Genomic DNA, 18,153 nt, shown 5'->3' with positions numbered 1-18,153 from the left:
CTTGGCAGTATGCTGCAGCTGGGGGAACATGTCTGCTAGTTTCTTGTCCTTCTGTGGCACCCCCTCTCTGAAGGCTCATGTTACTCCCTTCCTCAACCTAGGAATAAACATTGGAGCATTCAAATTGCTGCGCATCCTCCAGCAGTATGTAACCGACACTATGGTCGAATAACTCCATGCATGATGGTGGAGCTATGGAAGGAGTATCTGTGGACAAGGAGCCAGTGGAATAGTCCACTTTGGCAGCTGCATTGGAAGGCAAACTAATATAAGCCTGGGTGAGGATGAGGACGGATTAGTTATCCACTCCACCAACTCTTCTGCATGTGGCTCAATAACACCAGTAGCAGAAAAAAAGGATAACAAGCGTGCCCTGCCTGCAGAGTATGCACCATATCCGCTACCACCACTTTCCACTGTAGATACAGAGGCTGCTTGCCTTCTTTTTCTATGAGCATCTGCCTCTCCTTGGTGGCCTTCCAGACATGATGGGGATTTTTTTTTCACACCGCACTACACTGTATTGTATACTCTGCACTGCACTATATACTGTACATTGAATGCATTGTATTATATACTGTACACTGACTGCACTGTATTTACTGTACACACTATTATATAATGTGTGCACTGCCTGCACTGTATATTATATACTGTACACCACCTGCACTGTATTATATACTGTACACTGACTGCCATGCATTATATACTGTACACACTGTATTATATACTGTGTACACTGCATGCATTGTATTATATACTGTACACTGACTGCAATGTATTATATACTGTGTACACCGACTGCACTGTATTATATACTGTGTACACCACCTTCACTGTATTATATACTGTACTGTAATATATACTGTACACGACTGCACTGTGTTATATACTGTACACATTATATTGTGTGTATCCTGTACACCGACTGCAATGTATTATATACTGTACACACTGTATTATATAGTGTGTACACCGCCTGCACGATATTATTATATTGTACACCGCCTGCACTGTATTATATATTGTACACCGCCTGCACTGTATTATATACTGCACACTGCCTGCACTGTATTATATACTGTACACTGCCTGCACTCTGTATATATACTACACTGACTAAACGCTCTATCCACTAACTAACCTAATCTATCTCAAGTTCTCCACTCCAACACACTACATACAGCCTCCATGTAAGGAGGCCTTATATAGTGTGGGGTGTGGACTTAGCCCCTGAGCCATGATTGGCCAAAGGCACCCTGCCTTTGGCCAATCATAGCTCTCATAGCACATTGCGCTGTGATTGGCCAAAGGATACAGGTCACTGGTCAAGTGCATGCTTTGCCCAATCAGCAGCCATCAATCCACAGCGATCTCGCAGTGCATTATGGGGCGCTCACTGGCGAGCGCCCCATATGTTCATTTGTTCTACGAACAAACTTAACACCCGATGTTCGAGTGAAACTTACATCATTAGCTCTTTACCACAATCAGTGATATGCACTGTCCAAGGGACACAGCACACCACTGATCGGCACGCTACTCGCTCCGTGTGCACGCATGCATGGCAAGAATGGGAGGACATCATATGATGTCCTCCCAGAACAATAGCAGTCCCACTGTTATTGTACTTTAGGCCGAACAGGAATCAATTAATATTGTTGGTTTAAATAACTTACATCCTGCAATGTCTAGTATAATTATTAGTGCATGAGTATGATCTCACTTAATATGAAACCATTCCCAACAAACTAAGGGGTCTACTTAAAGAAACTTAAAGAAAATTTGTTGCACAAATGTGACAATCATTCATCCAGTCATTACAAATTCTGGCCATAATTTAACTCAGTGATTTTCTATGATCATCAGCTCCATCTAGTGGCCATAATAAGACATTTTGCCTCAATCAGTAAAAAAAAAAAAAAAAAAAAAAAAAAAAAAACACATTTCCTCATTATGGCTCCTAGATGGAGCCAATGATCATAATGCTGGTCACATTTGTTCAATTATTATTATTTTTTTTTAAATAGACCTCATAAGTGTTTGTGAAATCTTACACCACAAAATGTACTCAGCCAATGAAAGGTAATGACTCCATTTTTATTGTTATACTGCGATCAATGGCCAACACGGTACAACACTTCATCCATGTCTTTGGTCATCTCTGATCTCCTTATCAACTGTTTCTTCCATGATGGAGATCAGCCATGGAGTATATCTGAGGTGTATATCAGGGTGTGCTTCTTCCCCACATGAGAGCTGTGATGTCCAGCAACATTCATATAGAAGACATTTCCCGCACTCAAGGCACTAATACACCTCGAGGGTTGTGTGGGATCCCTGATGTACAGGAAGACAGGACTTCAGTGAGGAACAATTCCCTCACTCAGGACAGGAATACGGCTTCTCCCCCGTGTGAGATCTCTGATGTCTGTAAAGATGGGACTTCTGTGAAAAACATTTCCTACATTCAGGACAGGAATGCACCTTTTCTCCTGTGTGAGATCTCTGATGTCTGTAAAGATCGGACTTCACTGAAAAACATTTCCCGCACTCAGGACAGGGATACGGCTTCTCCCCCGTATGAGATCTCTGATGTCTGTAAAGATGGGACTTCACTGAAAAACATTTCCTGCATTCGGGACAGGAATATGGCTTCTCCCCTGTGTGAGATCTCCGATGTCTGTATAGATTGGCCTTGTCTGAAAAACATTTCCCACACTCAGGACAGGAAAACGGCTTCTCCCCAGTGTGAGATCTCTGATGTATGTAAAGATTGGACTTCTGTGAAAAACATTTCCCGCACTCAGGACAGGAATACATCTTCTCTCCAGTGTGCAATCTCTGATGTGTGTGAAGACTGGACTTCTGTGAAAAACATTTCCCGCACTCGGGACAGGAATATTGCTTCTCTCCCGTATGAGACCTCCGATGTATTTGAAGACTGGACTTTTGTGAAAAACATTTCCCACACTCAGGACAGGAATGTACCTTTTCCCCTGTGTGAGATCTCTGATGTCTGTAAAGATCGGACTTCACTGAAAAACATTTCCTGCATTCGGGACAGGAAAACGGCTTCTCCCCTGTATGAGATCTCTGATGTCTGTAAAGATTACACTTCCGTGAAAAACATTTCCCACACTCAGAACAGGAATATTGCTTCTCTCCCATATGAGACATCTGATGTATTTGAAGACTGGACTTTTGTGAAAAACATTTCCCGCATTCAGGGGGGGAAAGTGACTTCTGTCCTGTGTGATAACTTTTATGCACATTAAGACCACATTTAAAACTGAAACACTTTCCGCACTCAGTACAGGAAAACCTCTCATCTGTTGGAAGGAGGGCACCGTCCCTCACAGTCTGAGGTTCCTCAGGATAAGAGGAATACGATGGTCCATCTACACTGTGTGGTGCCGGATGGACATTTGAGGTAGTCGGGTTTTCTCCTGGACTATACTGTGTGATGTCCTCATCTTCTACTTTACAGTCTGGAGACAAAGTGAGACAATCCTCTGAGGTTTTCCTCATCTCCCGTCCATCTACTAAAATAGAAATACAAAGATTATTACTAGACATGAGCTGATTGGTTCCCCTAAACCAGGACTCCGCCCACTTGAGGCAGCTTTGTCTCTGAGGATCTTACAATTCCCCCCTCAAGGTAACTAGTAAATGGGTCCTCTGATCTCCTACCAGATCATTTCTTTATTCATGGACCTTAGTCAGAGAGTGAGGAAACAACGAGAACTGTCATTTATAGGAGTGATAGTGATGAGGGAATTATAGGATGAGTGTCCCCACTAGTGATGGATGAACTTCCGATGGGACGTTTGGCGAACGCAGCCAAAAGTTTGCGAACCGCAAAGTTCGCGGCGGACCCATTGACTTTAATGGCAGGCGAACCTTAAAAACCTCCAGGTCATATTTTCAGCCACAAAATACTTACTAGCTGTGCACACATACTCCCACCACATAGACACTGACATAACAAAAGTATTAAGTGAATCTGGGATTGACAACGCCAAAATTATTCTTTTATTATCGGTGAAATTTTGACAATTCAGGAGCGCATGAAGGCCATGGAGGAGAGGCAAGGTCAGGGCAAGCTATGAAAGGGGGTGTAGGAGATGATCAGTGCTACAATCAGGGCAGCACAGTCCAGTGTCCCAGTGTGCCAACCTGTGCTTGAGCCCCTCCCTCTGCCCGGCCCTTACCCCCACCTATGCAGGGCTCCACTGCGGTGGTCCGGAGGTGCTAGTCCAGTGCTGATCCTCAGCCATGGTGCTGGCACTGCCTGCTGATTGGCTTCTCCGTTACTATCTCCCTCACTGTCTGAAACCTGCACCGCGATAGAGACTGAGCACTGACACCAGCACCATGATAGAGAGCACTGACACCAGCACTGAGATAGAGATCACTGACACCAGCACAGAGATAGAGATCACTGACATCAGCACCGAGATAGAGAGCACTGACACCAGCACCGAGATAGAGAGCACTGACACCAGCACCGAGATAGAGAGCACTGACACCAGCACCGAGATAGAGAGCACTGACACCAGCACCGAGATAGAGAGCACTGACACCAGCACCGAGATAGAGAGCACTGACACCAGCACCATGATAGAGAGCACTGACACCAGCACCATAATAGAGAGCACTGACACCAGCACAGAGATAGAGAGCACTGAGACGAGCACAGAGATAGAGAGCACTGAGACGAGCACAGAGATAGAGAGCACTGAGACCAGCACAGAGATAGAGAACACTGAGACCAGCACCGAGATAGAGAGCACTGACACCAGCACCGAGATAGAGAGCACTGACACCAGCACCGAGATAGAGAGCACTGACACCAGCACCGAGATAGAGAGCACTGACAACACACCAGCATCGAGATAGAGAGCACTGACACCACACCAGCATTGAGACAGAGAGAGAGCACTGACACCAGCACCGAGATAGAGAGCACTGACAGCAGTACTGATACCAGCAACTCGCTGCGGGACCCAAAAATATGACACCGCTCAACCTCTTCAAACAGGAGGGTACGGGCATATAGTACGGTGTGCTTTTTTTGTACAAGGAAGTGAGCCAAAGGTAGAAAAAAGGTCCGTGTGCTTGATTAAATAAATTGTTTATAGAGTTATGCATATACATGGTCTACTGGTCACATGTGTTGAATTCCTCCGAGATCCATGCCTCATTCATTTTTAGAAATGTGAGGCAGTCAACACTGTCGTGAGCTAGGCGAGTGAGCTTATCGGTCACGATCCCCTCTGCTGCGCTGACCGTCCTTTCGGACAGGACACTAGACAAGGGGCAAGCCAACAGTTCCATTGCAAATTGGGCAAGCTCTGGCCAGAGGTCAAGCCTGCCCACCCAGTAGTCCAGGGGTTCATCACTCCTCAGAGCGTCCACATCGGCCGTTAAACCAATGTAGTCGTACACCTGTCGGTCTAGGCGTTCCCTGATGCTGGATCCGGATGAGACCTGTCGATGGGTCAGCTGAAAAAATGACCTCATATCAGAAGTCACCAACACATCTTCAAACCGCCCTCTTCTTGCAGGTGCTGTTGAATTGGTACCCGCAACTCTTTCTCTGGGAGTGGGAATTCCTCCTCTGCCAGCGCACGGAAAAGCAGAATGCAGCATTTCTCGAAGCAAGGCCTGGAAGTGCTCCATTCTGACAGCCCTCTGTGACGGTGGTAACATTTACGCCATTTTTTGTTTGTACCGGGGGTCTAAGTACGTTGCCACCCAGTACTGGTCCTTGACCCTTATGCTTTTTATACGGGGGTCCCTGTTAAAACACTGGAGCATGAAGGTCCCCATTTGCATTAAAGTGGAAGCGGTGTGGTGGCCTGGCTCCTGCTCATCATCCAGGATAATGTCGTCCTCCTCTCCCCATCCACGCACAACAACAGGGATCCCAGAAAGGTTTAAAGCATGCTCTTCTTGCTCTTCCTCATCTGCCCCGGCACCATCCTCCTGACTCCTCTTCAGACTCCTGTTGTTGACTTGTTTCAGATAGAGTAGCCCCCACTGGGAATTCATCCAGCATTGCGACTTCCTCATCTTCCTGCTCCTCCACAGCTTGATCAATGACACGACGCAATGCACGCTCCATAAAGAAGGCATAAGGTACAATGTCACTGATGGCACCATGGCTGCGACTGACCAGTTTTGTGATCTCATCAAATGGCCACAGAAGTCTGCATGCGTCGCGCATGAGCAGCCACTGGCACGGTGAAAAAAAACCAAGCTCCCCAAAACCTGTTCTGCCGCAGAGTTCGTACAGGTAGTCGTTAACTGCACGTTTCTGCTGGAGCAGCCTATCAAGCATATAGAATGAATGAATGAAATACTTATATAGCGCGCAATGCGAACTGAATCGCCTCTAGAAGGTTGAGTTCCATCGCGTCGGGCAATCGCAAATAAGATATCTGACCGGCAGATTGTGTCACCCACTGAATGTCAGCAAGGCGAGCCATGGGCGTGTAAGATCTTCTGAAATGGGCCGAGATTTTCCTTGCCTGCCGCAAGATGTCCTGGACCCCAGGGTATTGGACAACGAATCGATGCACGACCAAGACGTGTGCCATGCATGGCACGTGTGTAATTTTGCCCTGTTTCAATGCTCTAAGCAGATTGGCACCATTGTCACACACCACTTTAACAACTGTCAAATTGAGCGGTGTTAGCCACTGATTTGCCTGTGAACGCAAAGCTGAAAGGAGTGCAGGGCCATTGTGGCTCTTGGCTTCCAGGCATAACAGACGCAGCACAGCATGTTGAATAGGTTCTGGGGATCTTGGGCGGCGCAGCGCAACAGACGCTAGCAGCGGAAAAGGAGGAGTCAGCCGAGGAGGAGAGGGAGGAGGATGGAGTAAGAGGAGAAGAAGAGGCAGGCCTGCATGCAATCCGTGGCGGTAAAACCAAATCTACCAGGGTGCCACGGGTTACATGCTTGACGGTCAGTCAGAAGGTTCACCCAGTGGGCAGTAAAAGTGATATACCTTCCCTGCCCGTGTTTGCTAGACCACGTGTCTGTGGTCAGATGTATCTTGGCACCGAAACTGTGTGCCAGAGATACATTCACTTGCCGCTGAACATGGCCATATAGCTCTGGGATGCCCTTCTGTGAGAAATACTTCCTTCCTGGGACCTTCCATTGTGGTGTTCCAGTGGCCACAAATTTTCGAAAGGCCTCCGAGTCCACCAGTTTATATGGCAGTAGTTGGCAGGCTAAGAGTTCTGACAAGCCAGCGGTCAACCGTTGGGCAAGAGGGTTATCCGGCGTCATCATTTTTTTACGCTCGAACATTTGGCCCACGGAAGCCTGCCTTTTTCCAGAAAAACGTGAGGATGGCATGATGGAAGGTGGAGTGGAGGACAATTGTGAGGAGAGAGGAGAAGGGGAAGTAGAAGACGGGGCTGGACGGTGAGAGCCTGGAGTGTGGCTTTGTGGGTTCCGTTGCTCCCACTGGGATCGGTGATGGCAGCTTATGTGCTTTCTTAAGGCGGTCGTCTCTAGGTGAGTGTTGGGCTTACGGCGAATTATGCGTTGACTGCAAAGATTGCAGATGGCAACACTATTGACTTCCTTTCTTGTGGGCACCCACGTGACATCACTAGACACGTCATCATCTACGTCACCTTCCCCACCGCCATAATTAGAGATCTCGGAGTAGGCAGCAACAGCTTATCTGGGTACTGTCGTCAGACTGCTGAGTGGCGTTTGTTGCTACCTCCTCTTCCTGATCCAATGCCAAGAATGGCTGCGCATCTGAAATGTCTTGTCATGGATCGGAAAATAATTCCTGTGACTCAAGCGGAAGGTATATAGTGGTGGTGGTGGTAGTGTCTTTGGGGGTGCACACAGCAGAGAGTGAAGAGGGTGCAGATCGAGAGGATGAAGAGGGTGCAGAAGAGTAAGGCTGAGTGAGCCACTCAACCAAGTCTGGTGCGTCCTTTGATGTAATCACACACACCTTCTGCAATTTCCCACTTTGGCTCAAGTCTGTTGCTCCTGCCCTACCCCTACCACCCCTGCAGAAGGGCCTGCCTCTTCCTCTGCCTGTCATTTTTTAAATGACCCTGTGACAAAAGTCTGTAGAGAAGTGCAGTATGTATGTGGAAGAAGGTATATAACACCCCGCTTCAATCTGTCGTTTTTGGGGGCCACTGGTCTATCACACCACTTATAATACTTTTTTTTTTATTGCGTTTGTCACTCTTTGTAGTATCGCTGCAGAACCGCTCAGCAGTCACAATGCTGCACAGTGGAAATGCACTATACTATGCTTTCTATATGTGCAAGTATTTTATACGTGTATTACACCACTATATACAGCACACCAAATAGTACACCTATACCAGTCCTTAAAAGGACCTTTGTGGACCTAATAGTAGCTAGCTAGTAGCTAGTGAATTGCAGACTGTCCCTCAGTCCCTACACTTATAAAAGACAGCTGCAGAATCGGTCAGCAGTCAAGTATAATAGGCTTTCTATATTTGAAAGAAAGTATATTATACCTGTACAACCCTATATACTGTACACCTATACCAGGAACGGTATAAAAAGGACCTTTGTGGACCTAATAGTAATAGCTAGTGAAAATTCGGCGTGAACCGACCGCCGGGCAAACCGCAAGGCCATCCCTAGTCCCCACCCCCTCTATCACTCATTGCCATCTTTCCAACACAAGAATCCTGCACTTCCTTATTTAGTCCATGATTTAGTCATGAATAACAGCGGGGCTGAGCCCCACCAGAGGTCAGAGAGTGAGGATGGGGGGAGAACAACCAAGATGAAGACTTGGGTCATCAGTGGGTTATTGATTCCTCCCTTCTTATCACTTTCTGTTTAAGGTTCCAAAGTTTGAGGACGTTATACCATCATTATAAACATGTAAAAGTCTGTGCTCCAATGAAATAATTAGATTTAAAATGCCCAGCTGGTAGAAAATGGGTGCAAAAGAAGTAAGGTCTATGTAATATACAACTTATTATATGGGATCAAAAGGTTAGGACTACACAGTATCAGAATGATGTAATGTACAAGATTGAGTATATAGTGTAAGGGTATTGGTATGCAGTAGTTAGTGGCAACAGGCTGATATCACCCAGTCCTTGCCCTACTCTGGACCAATCAGTGAGCAGTATGGGTGGAGGAATGTATTTAGTGTTAATGACCCACCTGTGCTGATCTCTGTAGGAGTGTCCTCCTCTATAAATGTCCCCGTTATTCCATCCTCCTCCATAGACTGCTGATCATCCCTCACATACCTCTCTTCTTCTTCTGATTTTCCTTCAACTTTAGAATCTCTCAGGTTTCCACTCTGAATATATTATAAAAATTACATCAGTTGTAACAATGTAGATAATGTACAGATCCTAATGATACTATCAGTGACTGTTCCTCATCTACCTGATGATGGTGGGGGATGGTGTGATCTTCCTGTGTGGAATCCCGGGAATACAGAGGACGGGGACATCTCTCTGGTGGGTTCCTGGCATTAGGTGGCTCCATCATATCCTTGTGTCCTTCTGAAAACTCCTCCATCACTCCATACTCCTCATACTCATTTTTAACATGAATATTATCATCCCAGAGGATTCCAGCCTAAAAGATATAATGAAGTATTAATTGTAACAGACATGATGTGTGTTAATCATACTGTAACTACCAATAATTATCAGTTATCTACCTGATGATGGTGGGGGATGGTGTGACCTTCCTGTGTGGAATCCCGGGAATACAGAGGACGGGGACATCTCTCTGGTGGGTTTCTGTAGCTGGATGACTCCACCATGGTGTCCTGGTACAGATCTTTGTGTTCTTTTAGAAACTCTGACTCCTCCATCACTCCATCCTCATCATCCTCCTCTTTTATCTCTTGTTTAACCTCAACTTTAGACTCTCTCAAGTTTTCACTCTGAATATATAATAAAAATGACATCAATGGTAACAATGCAGATAATGTACAGATCCTAATGATACTATCAGTGATTGTTCCTCATCTACCTGATGATGGTGGGGGATGGTGTGATCTTCCTGTGTGGAATCCCAGGAATACAGAGGACGGGGACATCTCTCTGGTGGGTTCCCATTACTGGATCCATCTGTAGGAAACACACACACTGACTGAATACATAGTTTCTATGTGTTTATCAGATGATGGGGGATCTAGGTGGAGCCTCCGTACTGCTCTCTCCTTTACAATAAAGTCTCCTCTTACCCGGTGATGTGAGGGGCGGCTGATTGCCCATCATGACGTCCTTGTAGAGATCCTTGTGTCCTTCTAAATACTCCCACTCCTCCATGGAGAAATAGACAGTGACATCCTGACACCTTATAGGAACCTGACACACACAATGATACAGTCACCATCCAGACACATCCCTTGTCTGTTACTGGATAATGTCCCAGAATTCCCAGAATCCTCCTCACCTCTCCTGTCAGCAGCTCCATCATCTTCTTGGCGACTTCTAGAATCTTCTCCATGTTGTGTCTCTCAGGTTTTAGGGAGTCACATGGAGGCACTGTGATGGTCATATGATCACCTGACTTCACAAGAGGAAATCTCTGTATTGAGAAACCAATAGGAATATCATGTTAGAATCCCAGAATCCTCCTCCCCTCTCCGGTCAGGTCTGTGTTTTATTAATAGAGATAAGAGTGCTGTCATGTGACCTCCCAGAATCCTCCTCACCTCTCCGGTCAGCAGGTAGATGATCTCCAGGGTGAGGTTTATTATCTTCTCAGTCATGTGACTCCGGTCCTCCTCCATCCTCATTGGTGCCGTTATTTGATCTGTACAGGTCTCCTTGTAGACAGATAACTTTGGGAAACGAAAGAAAGAATTATTTGTATGGTACTGGTCACTAGGGATGGGCGAACGGTTTGGCCCGAGCATAAGTTCGGGCCGAACTTTGGTTGTTCGCATGTTCTGAGAACACCGAACAATTTGCGGTGTTCAGGGCAAATTCGAAAGCCGCCGGAACACCGTTAAAGTCTATGCGACACGAACATGAAAGATCAAAAGTGTTAATTTTAAAGGCTTATATGCAAGTTATTGTCATAAAAAGTGTTTGGGGACCTGGGTCCTGCTCCAGGGGACATGTATCAATTAAAACTTTTTTTTTAAAAGGATCTTTTTTTCGGGAGCAGTGTTTTTTTAATGCTTAAAGTGAAACAATAAAGATGAAATATTCCTTTAAATATCATGCCTGGGGGGTGTCTATAGTATGCCTGTAAAGTGGCACATTTTCCTCGTGTTTAGAACAATACAACAGCAAAATTACATTTCTAAAGGAAAAATTGTCATTTAAAACTGTTTGCGGCAAGTAATGAATTGTCGGGTCTTGGCAATATTGGGTCTCGGCAATGCCCTTTGTGTCTGGTATGAATATAAAGGGGAACCCGAGCCCAAAAATTAAAAAAAAAATTCTCACCTCATGTTTCAGCCCAGCACCTGGAGAGAGCGCAGCTTCACCCACTTTCTCAGGAAACACTGTAGTCAGTTTTCTTTATAGACTGGACACTTCCACCATGGCCTCTGTTGTAGTGTTTCCTCCGACCATGGTGGAAGCGCTACAAGGGACCAAGGGTGTGCTACGCTCTCATCAGGTGGAAACAATATGAGGCATACCTGTGTACTCTTTCTTTTTTTCAGGCAGGCCAGCCCAGCATCTCCCCTTACATGAGGGGGATTCTCTGGTGTCTGCTCCCCTTCATACCCAGCGAGGGTTCAGGTTGCAGTGGGTCCTGCTTTCATCAGACCGGCAGCTGTGGGCTGTAAAAGAGGGGCATGCTTCACAGAGGTGAGAGCAGCATCTCCTCTGTCTTTTCGGCCTCCATGTTTTTCCGGGTCCCAGGTGGCGAGTGCGTCATTCCGGCTGGGGGCGGGACTTCCGGTGTCGTGACGCGGCTTCTGTTCCGGCTTCAAGCTGGTGCCAATTTCCAGTCCTCGCAGCAGCAAAAGGACTGGGAAAATTCAAACAAAAGCAGCCGGGCGTCGCTACAGCCTCGGCAACATGGAAGAGCAGATGGCAGTGGCAGGAGCCACTAACACCAGCTAGACTCAGGTAAGCAGGAGCAGAGGGCCCTGATGAGGCCCTTGTCCCCATGTTGATGGGGACAAGGGCCTCACCCCCACAACCCTCACCCGATGGTTGTGTGGGTCTGCGGGTGGGGGGCTTGGAAGCCCGCTTTCACAAGGGGACCCCCAGATTCCAGCCTCCCCCCGTGTGAAATGGTAACGGGGTACAAGTAACAACAACAAGACCTTTATTAAAAAAAAGAAAAAAAAAATGTCCCACGATGTCCATTCATCTACTTCTATCTCCCCGCAACAGACCGAACAATAAAAATTAAATAAAAATCCGCAACTGACCCGCCTCTATGGGAGGCTCCCGCCATGTGTGACGGTTCTTCACTTGTGACAGTTCTTATATGATGTACCTGGGTGACCCCGCCCCCTCCGATGCCACGGGGACTTCCCTATGGCTTCCCTGTGGCGTCAGAGGGGGGCGGGGTCACCCAGGTACATCACCGGGTGGCTTCTCCATCAGTTATATAAGAACTGTCACATAGAAGAAGAGTCACGCGGCGGGAGCCTCCCATAGAGGTGGGTCGGTTGTGGATTTTTTTTCTCGTTCTGTCGAGGGGAGATAGATGAAGATGAATGGACATTGTGGGACATTTTTATTTTTTATTTTTTAATCCAGGACTTCCCAAGCTGTGTCTTGTCGTTTTTAACATTTTGAAACTTTTGTGAAATGGTAGGGGTACTTGTACCCCGTTACCATTTCCCACAGGGCTGGAGGCCGGGATATGGGGGTCCCCTTGTTAAATTTTGGTGCAGGGTTCACCTTAAAATCCATACCAGACCTGAAGTGTCTGGTATGGATTTTGGGGGGACCACCTACGCCATATTTTTAAAAAAAATTGGCGTAGGTTTCCATATCAGACCTGAAGGGCCTGGTATGGATTTTAGTGGGACCCTCATTCAATTATTTTTTTTATTTTGGTTCAGGTTTCCCCTTAATATTCATACCAGACCCAAAGGGCCTGGTAATGGACTGGGGGGGGGGGGGGGGGGCATGCTCTTTCTTTTCAATGAGTTTTACCTATATTGCCGAGACCCACACTTCATTACAACCACGAGCAGTTTTAAATGACAATTTTTCCTTTGGAAATGTCATTTTGCTGTGGTACTGTTCTAAACATGGCAAAAGTGCGCTACTTTACAGGCATACTATATACACCCCCGGCATGATATTTAAAGGAATATTTAATTTTTATTGTTTCACTTTAAGCATTAAGAAAATCCCTGCTCCCGAAAAAAGGGTGGTTTTTAAAAAAAATGTTTGCATTGAAACATGTCCCCTGCATTACCCGGGTCCCCAAACACTTTTACAACAATAACTAAGCCTTTAAAACTAGCACGACTTCCTGGCGGGCTCTGCACGTGGCGTATGCGAACACGCCGGAGCTCATCCCTATTCTTTGTTCTGCCAAATTTTTTGCTTGTTCTGTATGTTCTCATGCAAACCAAACAGGAGCTCATCCCTATTGGTCAAACAATAAAAGGATGTGGATGTGAGGGGGTAATCGGAGAGTTGCTGCACATATTATTGCCCCACCTATAATTATCCATCCTCCACATCACATCCCTCTGCCACCCCTGCCCATACCCTCCTCTGACTGCCACCCTAGTTCAGACCCCCCTTCCTCCATTCCTATACCTTATCCCACCCTTTGTCATCACTTAGGATCATCAGTGGCTGCATTGTGCCATGTTTGGAGTCACAGAGAACCTCGCTGGCTGCTGTGGGAAGTGATTGGTGGAGGGGAGCCCTGTGTGTGTGTGTGTGTGTGTGTGTGCGAGATCAGTGTAGATGAGCCCAGTGTGCGAGATCGGTGGAGGTGAGCCCTGTTTGTGTGTGTGAGATCGGTGTAGGTGAGCCCTGTGTGTGTGTGAGATCGGTGTAGGTGAGCCCTGTGTGTGTGTGAGATCGGTGTAGGGGAGCCCTGTGTATGTGTGAGATCGGTGTAGGTGAGCCCTGTGTGTGTGTGTGAGATCGGTGTAGGTGAGCCCTGTGTGTGTGTGAGATCGGTGTAGGTGAGCCCTGTGTGTGAGATCGGTGTAGGTGAGCCCTGTGTGTGTGTGAGATCGGTGTCGGGGAGCCCTGTGTGTGTGTGAGATCGGTGTCGGGGAGCCCTGTGTGTGTGTGTGTGCGAGATCAGTGTAGATGAGCCCAGTGTGTGAGATCGGTGTAGGTGAGCCCTGTGTGTGTGTGAGATCGGTGTAGGTGAGCCCCGTGTGTGTGTGAGATCAGTGTAGGTGAGCCCTGTGTGCCAGATCGGTGTAGGTGAGCCCTGTGTGTGTGTGAGATCGGTGTAGGTGAGCCCTGTGTGTGTGTGAGATCGGTGTAGGTGAGCCCTGTGTGTGTGTGAGATCGGTGTAGGTGAGCCCTGTGTGTGTGTGAGATCGGTGTAGGTGAGCCCTGTGTGTGTGTGAGATCGGTGTAGGTGAGCCCTGTGTGTGTGTGAGATCGGTGTAGGTGAGCCCTGTGTGTGTGTGAGATCGGTGTAGGTGAGCCCTGTGTGTGTGTGAGATTGGTGTAGGTGAGCCCTGTGTGTGTGTGTGAGATCGGTGTAGGTGAGCCCTGTGTGTGTGTGTGTGAGATCGGTGTAGGTGAGCCCTGTGTTAGATCGGTGTAGGTGAGCCCTGTGTGTGAGATCGGTGTAGGTGAGCCCTGTGTGTGTGTGAGATCGGTGTAGGTGAGCCCTGTGTGTGTGTGAGATCGGTGTAGGTGAGCCCTGTGTGTGTGTGAGAGATCGGTGTAGGTGAGCCCTGTGTGTGTGTGAGAGATCGGTGTAGGTGAGCCCTGTGTGTGTGTGAGATCGGTGTAGGTGAGATCGGTGTAGGTGAGCCCTGTGTGTGTGTGAGATCAGTGTAGGTGAGCCCTGTATGTCTGTGAGATCGGTGTAGGTGAGCCCTGTGCATGTGAGATCAGTGGAGGTGAGCCGTGTGTGTGTGTGAGATCGGTGGAGGTGAGCCCTGTGCGTGTGTGAGATTGGTGGAGGTGAGCCCTCTGTGTGTGAGATCGGTGGAGGTGAGCCCTCTGTGTGTGTAAGATCGGTGGAGGTGAGCCCACTGTGTGTGTGAGATCGGTGGAGGTGAGCCCTCTGTGTGTGTGAGATCGGTGGAGGTGAGCCCTCTGTGTGCGAGATCGGTGTAGGTGAGCCCTGTGTGTGTGAGATTGGTGGAAGTGAGCCCTGTGTGTGCGAGATCGGTGGGGGTAATCAGGAGGACGCTTCATGGTTTCTTGTACCAATTCCCTCAAGGTTCTAGTTCAGGGGCCTCAAACCCAAATTACCTAAGGGCCACAGGACAAATTTTCACATCCAGTGGGGGCCACATGCAAACTGTCCTTTCCCCCAGCACTGGTGTCAGCGGACGCAATATTAAACCCCAGTACTGGTGTCAGCGGATGCAATATTAACCCTCAGCACTGGTGTCAGCAGACACAATGTTAACCCCTAGCACTGGTGTCAGCGGATGCAATATCAACTCCCAGCACTGGTGTAAGCGGACCCAATATTAACCCCCAGCACTGGTGTCAGGGGATGCAATATTAACCACCAGCATTACCTCCTACACTCCACTTCACAAATGTCCCTCTTAGCCCTTGTACACACGGTCGGACATTCTGACAACCAAATCCGTTGGATTTTGTCCAAAACTGTTGCATACACACGGTCGGACAAAGTTGTCGGAAAATCCGATAGTACATAACGTGATGACGTTATTTCGTTATGACGTTATTTCGTTATGACGGGACTACGTTCAGGCTAGTAGCCAATAGCTTTGGTCTAGGAATTTGATCTGAGCATGCGTGGCACTTTGTCCGTCGGATTAGGCTACACATGATCGGAGTATGTGCGATCGGAGCATTTTGTCGGAAAATTTTACGGACAAGTTGGAAAAGTTGGTCCGTCGGATACTCTGATGGAAACAGTCTGATGGAGACCACACACAGTCGGATTATCCGACAAAACAGTCCAATAGGACACATTCCGCCTGAATCTCCGACCGTGTGTACAAGGGCTAACACTCCACAAATACCAACCCCCCCCCACACACACACTCTACAAATACTACAACTCCTCCTGGGAGTCAACTGGTGGCCTGATCTTCTGCCTCCCGAATCCTCTCCTCCTATCGGGTCCTGACTTCATCACAGGTGGCAGGGCACCCTGAGAACGACAAAATCTTCCGCCCTGAGGTGGCAACAGGACCCTGGATTAGGAGCCAGTGTTCTGGCAAGGTGCCCGCTTTTGAATAGTGCCCGGGACAAACTGCGCATACTCCGTACGCAATAGCACAACAGCTGATTTTATGATCAGCTGTTGTGTCGGAGAGACGGCGCCTGCGCACAATAGCTGACTGAAAAAATCAACACCAATGAAGGGACATGTTCTTCATGGCAGCCTGGGGGATGTTTTCTACCTCCTGACCAGCAATGTAAGGGGCTCTATGCTCCATACTCCTGACCCCTGCACCCCACCATTGTACTAAAATCCATTCAAGTGGATCTATTGTCAGTCTCAAGTTACTGGGTCATCTACCACAGGACATCCCCTAGAGGTGCAACAAGGAGAACAGAAGGTAACGGTAAGCCCAAAAATAATCAGCAGCTCCTTCGGGGGGTGGGGATGAGCTCAGGCGTGTTCGCATGGAACACGTGCAGAGCCCACCAGGAAATCGGCGCAGGACTGCGCTAATCACAGGCAATGAGACATTGCCCTGATCTCTGCAGCCGCACATCGGGGCAATGTCTCACTGCCTGTGATTAGCGCAGCGCTGCGCCGACTTCCTGGCGGGCTCTGCATGTGTTCCATGCGAACACGCCTGACCTCGTCCTTATTCGGGGGTTAGTGCTACATCACTAAATACAAAACTTTACTTATAATCATCAATAACTGGTAAAACAATATAAAAATACTATAAAAATGTATGAAACAGGTGAATCAAAAACAAACAGCTCAATATCAATATTCAGTTCAGCCGGAGTAATTGTATTCAGCTGAAAAATCCATTTTGATTCCCATCTGGACGTCTTTTTTGATAACATTGCCCCCCTCCTCCCCACACTCTGGGTTCACCATCTCATCCCCCCAAAATCCCGTCCCTTTCAGACCCCTATAGTGAGACTCATCAAAGTGTCTCTGGAGGGATCGCTGATCATTCCTGTGTAAAATCTTACAGAAATCTTCCCTAATCCCGACCTTTATTATCATTTCATTCCCCCCACATACAATGTCTGCAACCGACATTTACTGACATCAATAACTCCCCTCGTGGTACAGACCAGAAATCCCCTCATTGTAATATACGGGGATATTCTACATTTCCACACTATATATGTGTGTATCATCATCTGCTGGAGGTAAAAGACATCACAGTGACTATGGAGGAAGAGGACGGACATGACGGGGGGTTACTGAATGTAAATAGAAAATAAGATCTTATTACCTCCTCTGCTGCCATTTCCAGCAATGTCTGCTCTCTACTTCCTCCCGACTCACCTCTCACCTGGAACTTCCTGTCTGTATCTGACATCACTTCCTGTCTGTATTCCATAGAGATGACCTGTCTGGGTAGAACTGAGATCACCGTCTTTTGGAACGCAGAGAAACTGCAGCCCCGAGAAACCTCTCATAGTGTGAATATGGCTTTGTGCTGTGTGTGTATGCATAGCTCCCAACTGTCCCTGATTTCGAGGGACTATCCATGATTTGAAGCAATGTCCCTCATCCCTCCTCATTTGTCCCTCATTTTGGTCTGATCTACATGGGTGTATATAAAATGCACTTTTTATCTATTGTAGCGCCGGCTCCTGAAGAGCACGCGCTATGTGTTTTTCAAATTTAAGGTTACACCTGAACTACAGTTTGGTTTGGGTACAATTGTCTAAATTTGGACTTTAGTATGACTGGACTATGAGATGTTCAGCCTGGCCACAGGGGGAACTGTCTTTTCTGGCAGGTGTGGAACTATGGTCTGGTTGGGTGCTTAAGTTACTCTCTCTCGGAGCCCACCCAGTGGGAGTGGGGCTCTTGCTGTGCTTTCTGGG

General features: G+C 47.5%; 2 protein-coding genes across 2 annotated transcripts in view; both read right to left on the bottom strand.

Annotated features, from left to right (window-relative positions):
- Positions 1-2,079: 2,079 nt before the first annotated feature.
- LOC143989935 (uncharacterized) overlaps positions 2,080-18,153 on the bottom strand; it is a 57,489-nt gene continuing 41,415 nt past the window's right edge. The window contains exons 8-9 of the mRNA XM_077490206.1: positions 3,272-3,325; positions 2,080-3,103 (exon numbers count right to left, since the gene is read on the bottom strand). Coding sequence (XP_077346332.1) covers positions 2,383-3,103; positions 3,272-3,325 — 775 coding nt within the window. The 3' untranslated portion in view covers positions 2,080-2,382. The remainder of the gene's footprint in view (positions 3,104-3,271; positions 3,326-18,153) is intronic.
- LOC143989749 (uncharacterized) lies at positions 8,841-17,646 on the bottom strand. Its single transcript, XM_077490021.1, has 8 exons — positions 17,553-17,646; positions 10,719-10,847; positions 10,457-10,591; positions 10,245-10,368; positions 10,031-10,128; positions 9,714-9,941; positions 9,434-9,628; positions 8,841-9,344 (listed from the first exon to the last, which is right to left on the bottom strand). The coding sequence occupies exons 1-8, from the start codon at positions 17,637-17,639 to the stop codon at positions 9,141-9,143; spliced, it is 1,200 nt and encodes a 399-aa protein (XP_077346147.1). The 5' UTR covers positions 17,640-17,646; the 3' UTR covers positions 8,841-9,140.

The sequence above is a fragment of the Lithobates pipiens genome, unplaced genomic scaffold, assembly GCF_037356315.1.
Source record: "Lithobates pipiens isolate NorthernLeopardFrog02 unplaced genomic scaffold, aLitPip1_a1.2 Scaffold_18, whole genome shotgun sequence".
NCBI lineage: Eukaryota > Metazoa > Chordata > Amphibia > Anura > Ranidae > Lithobates > Lithobates pipiens.
This window is presented reverse-complemented; position numbering and strand designations above follow the sequence as displayed.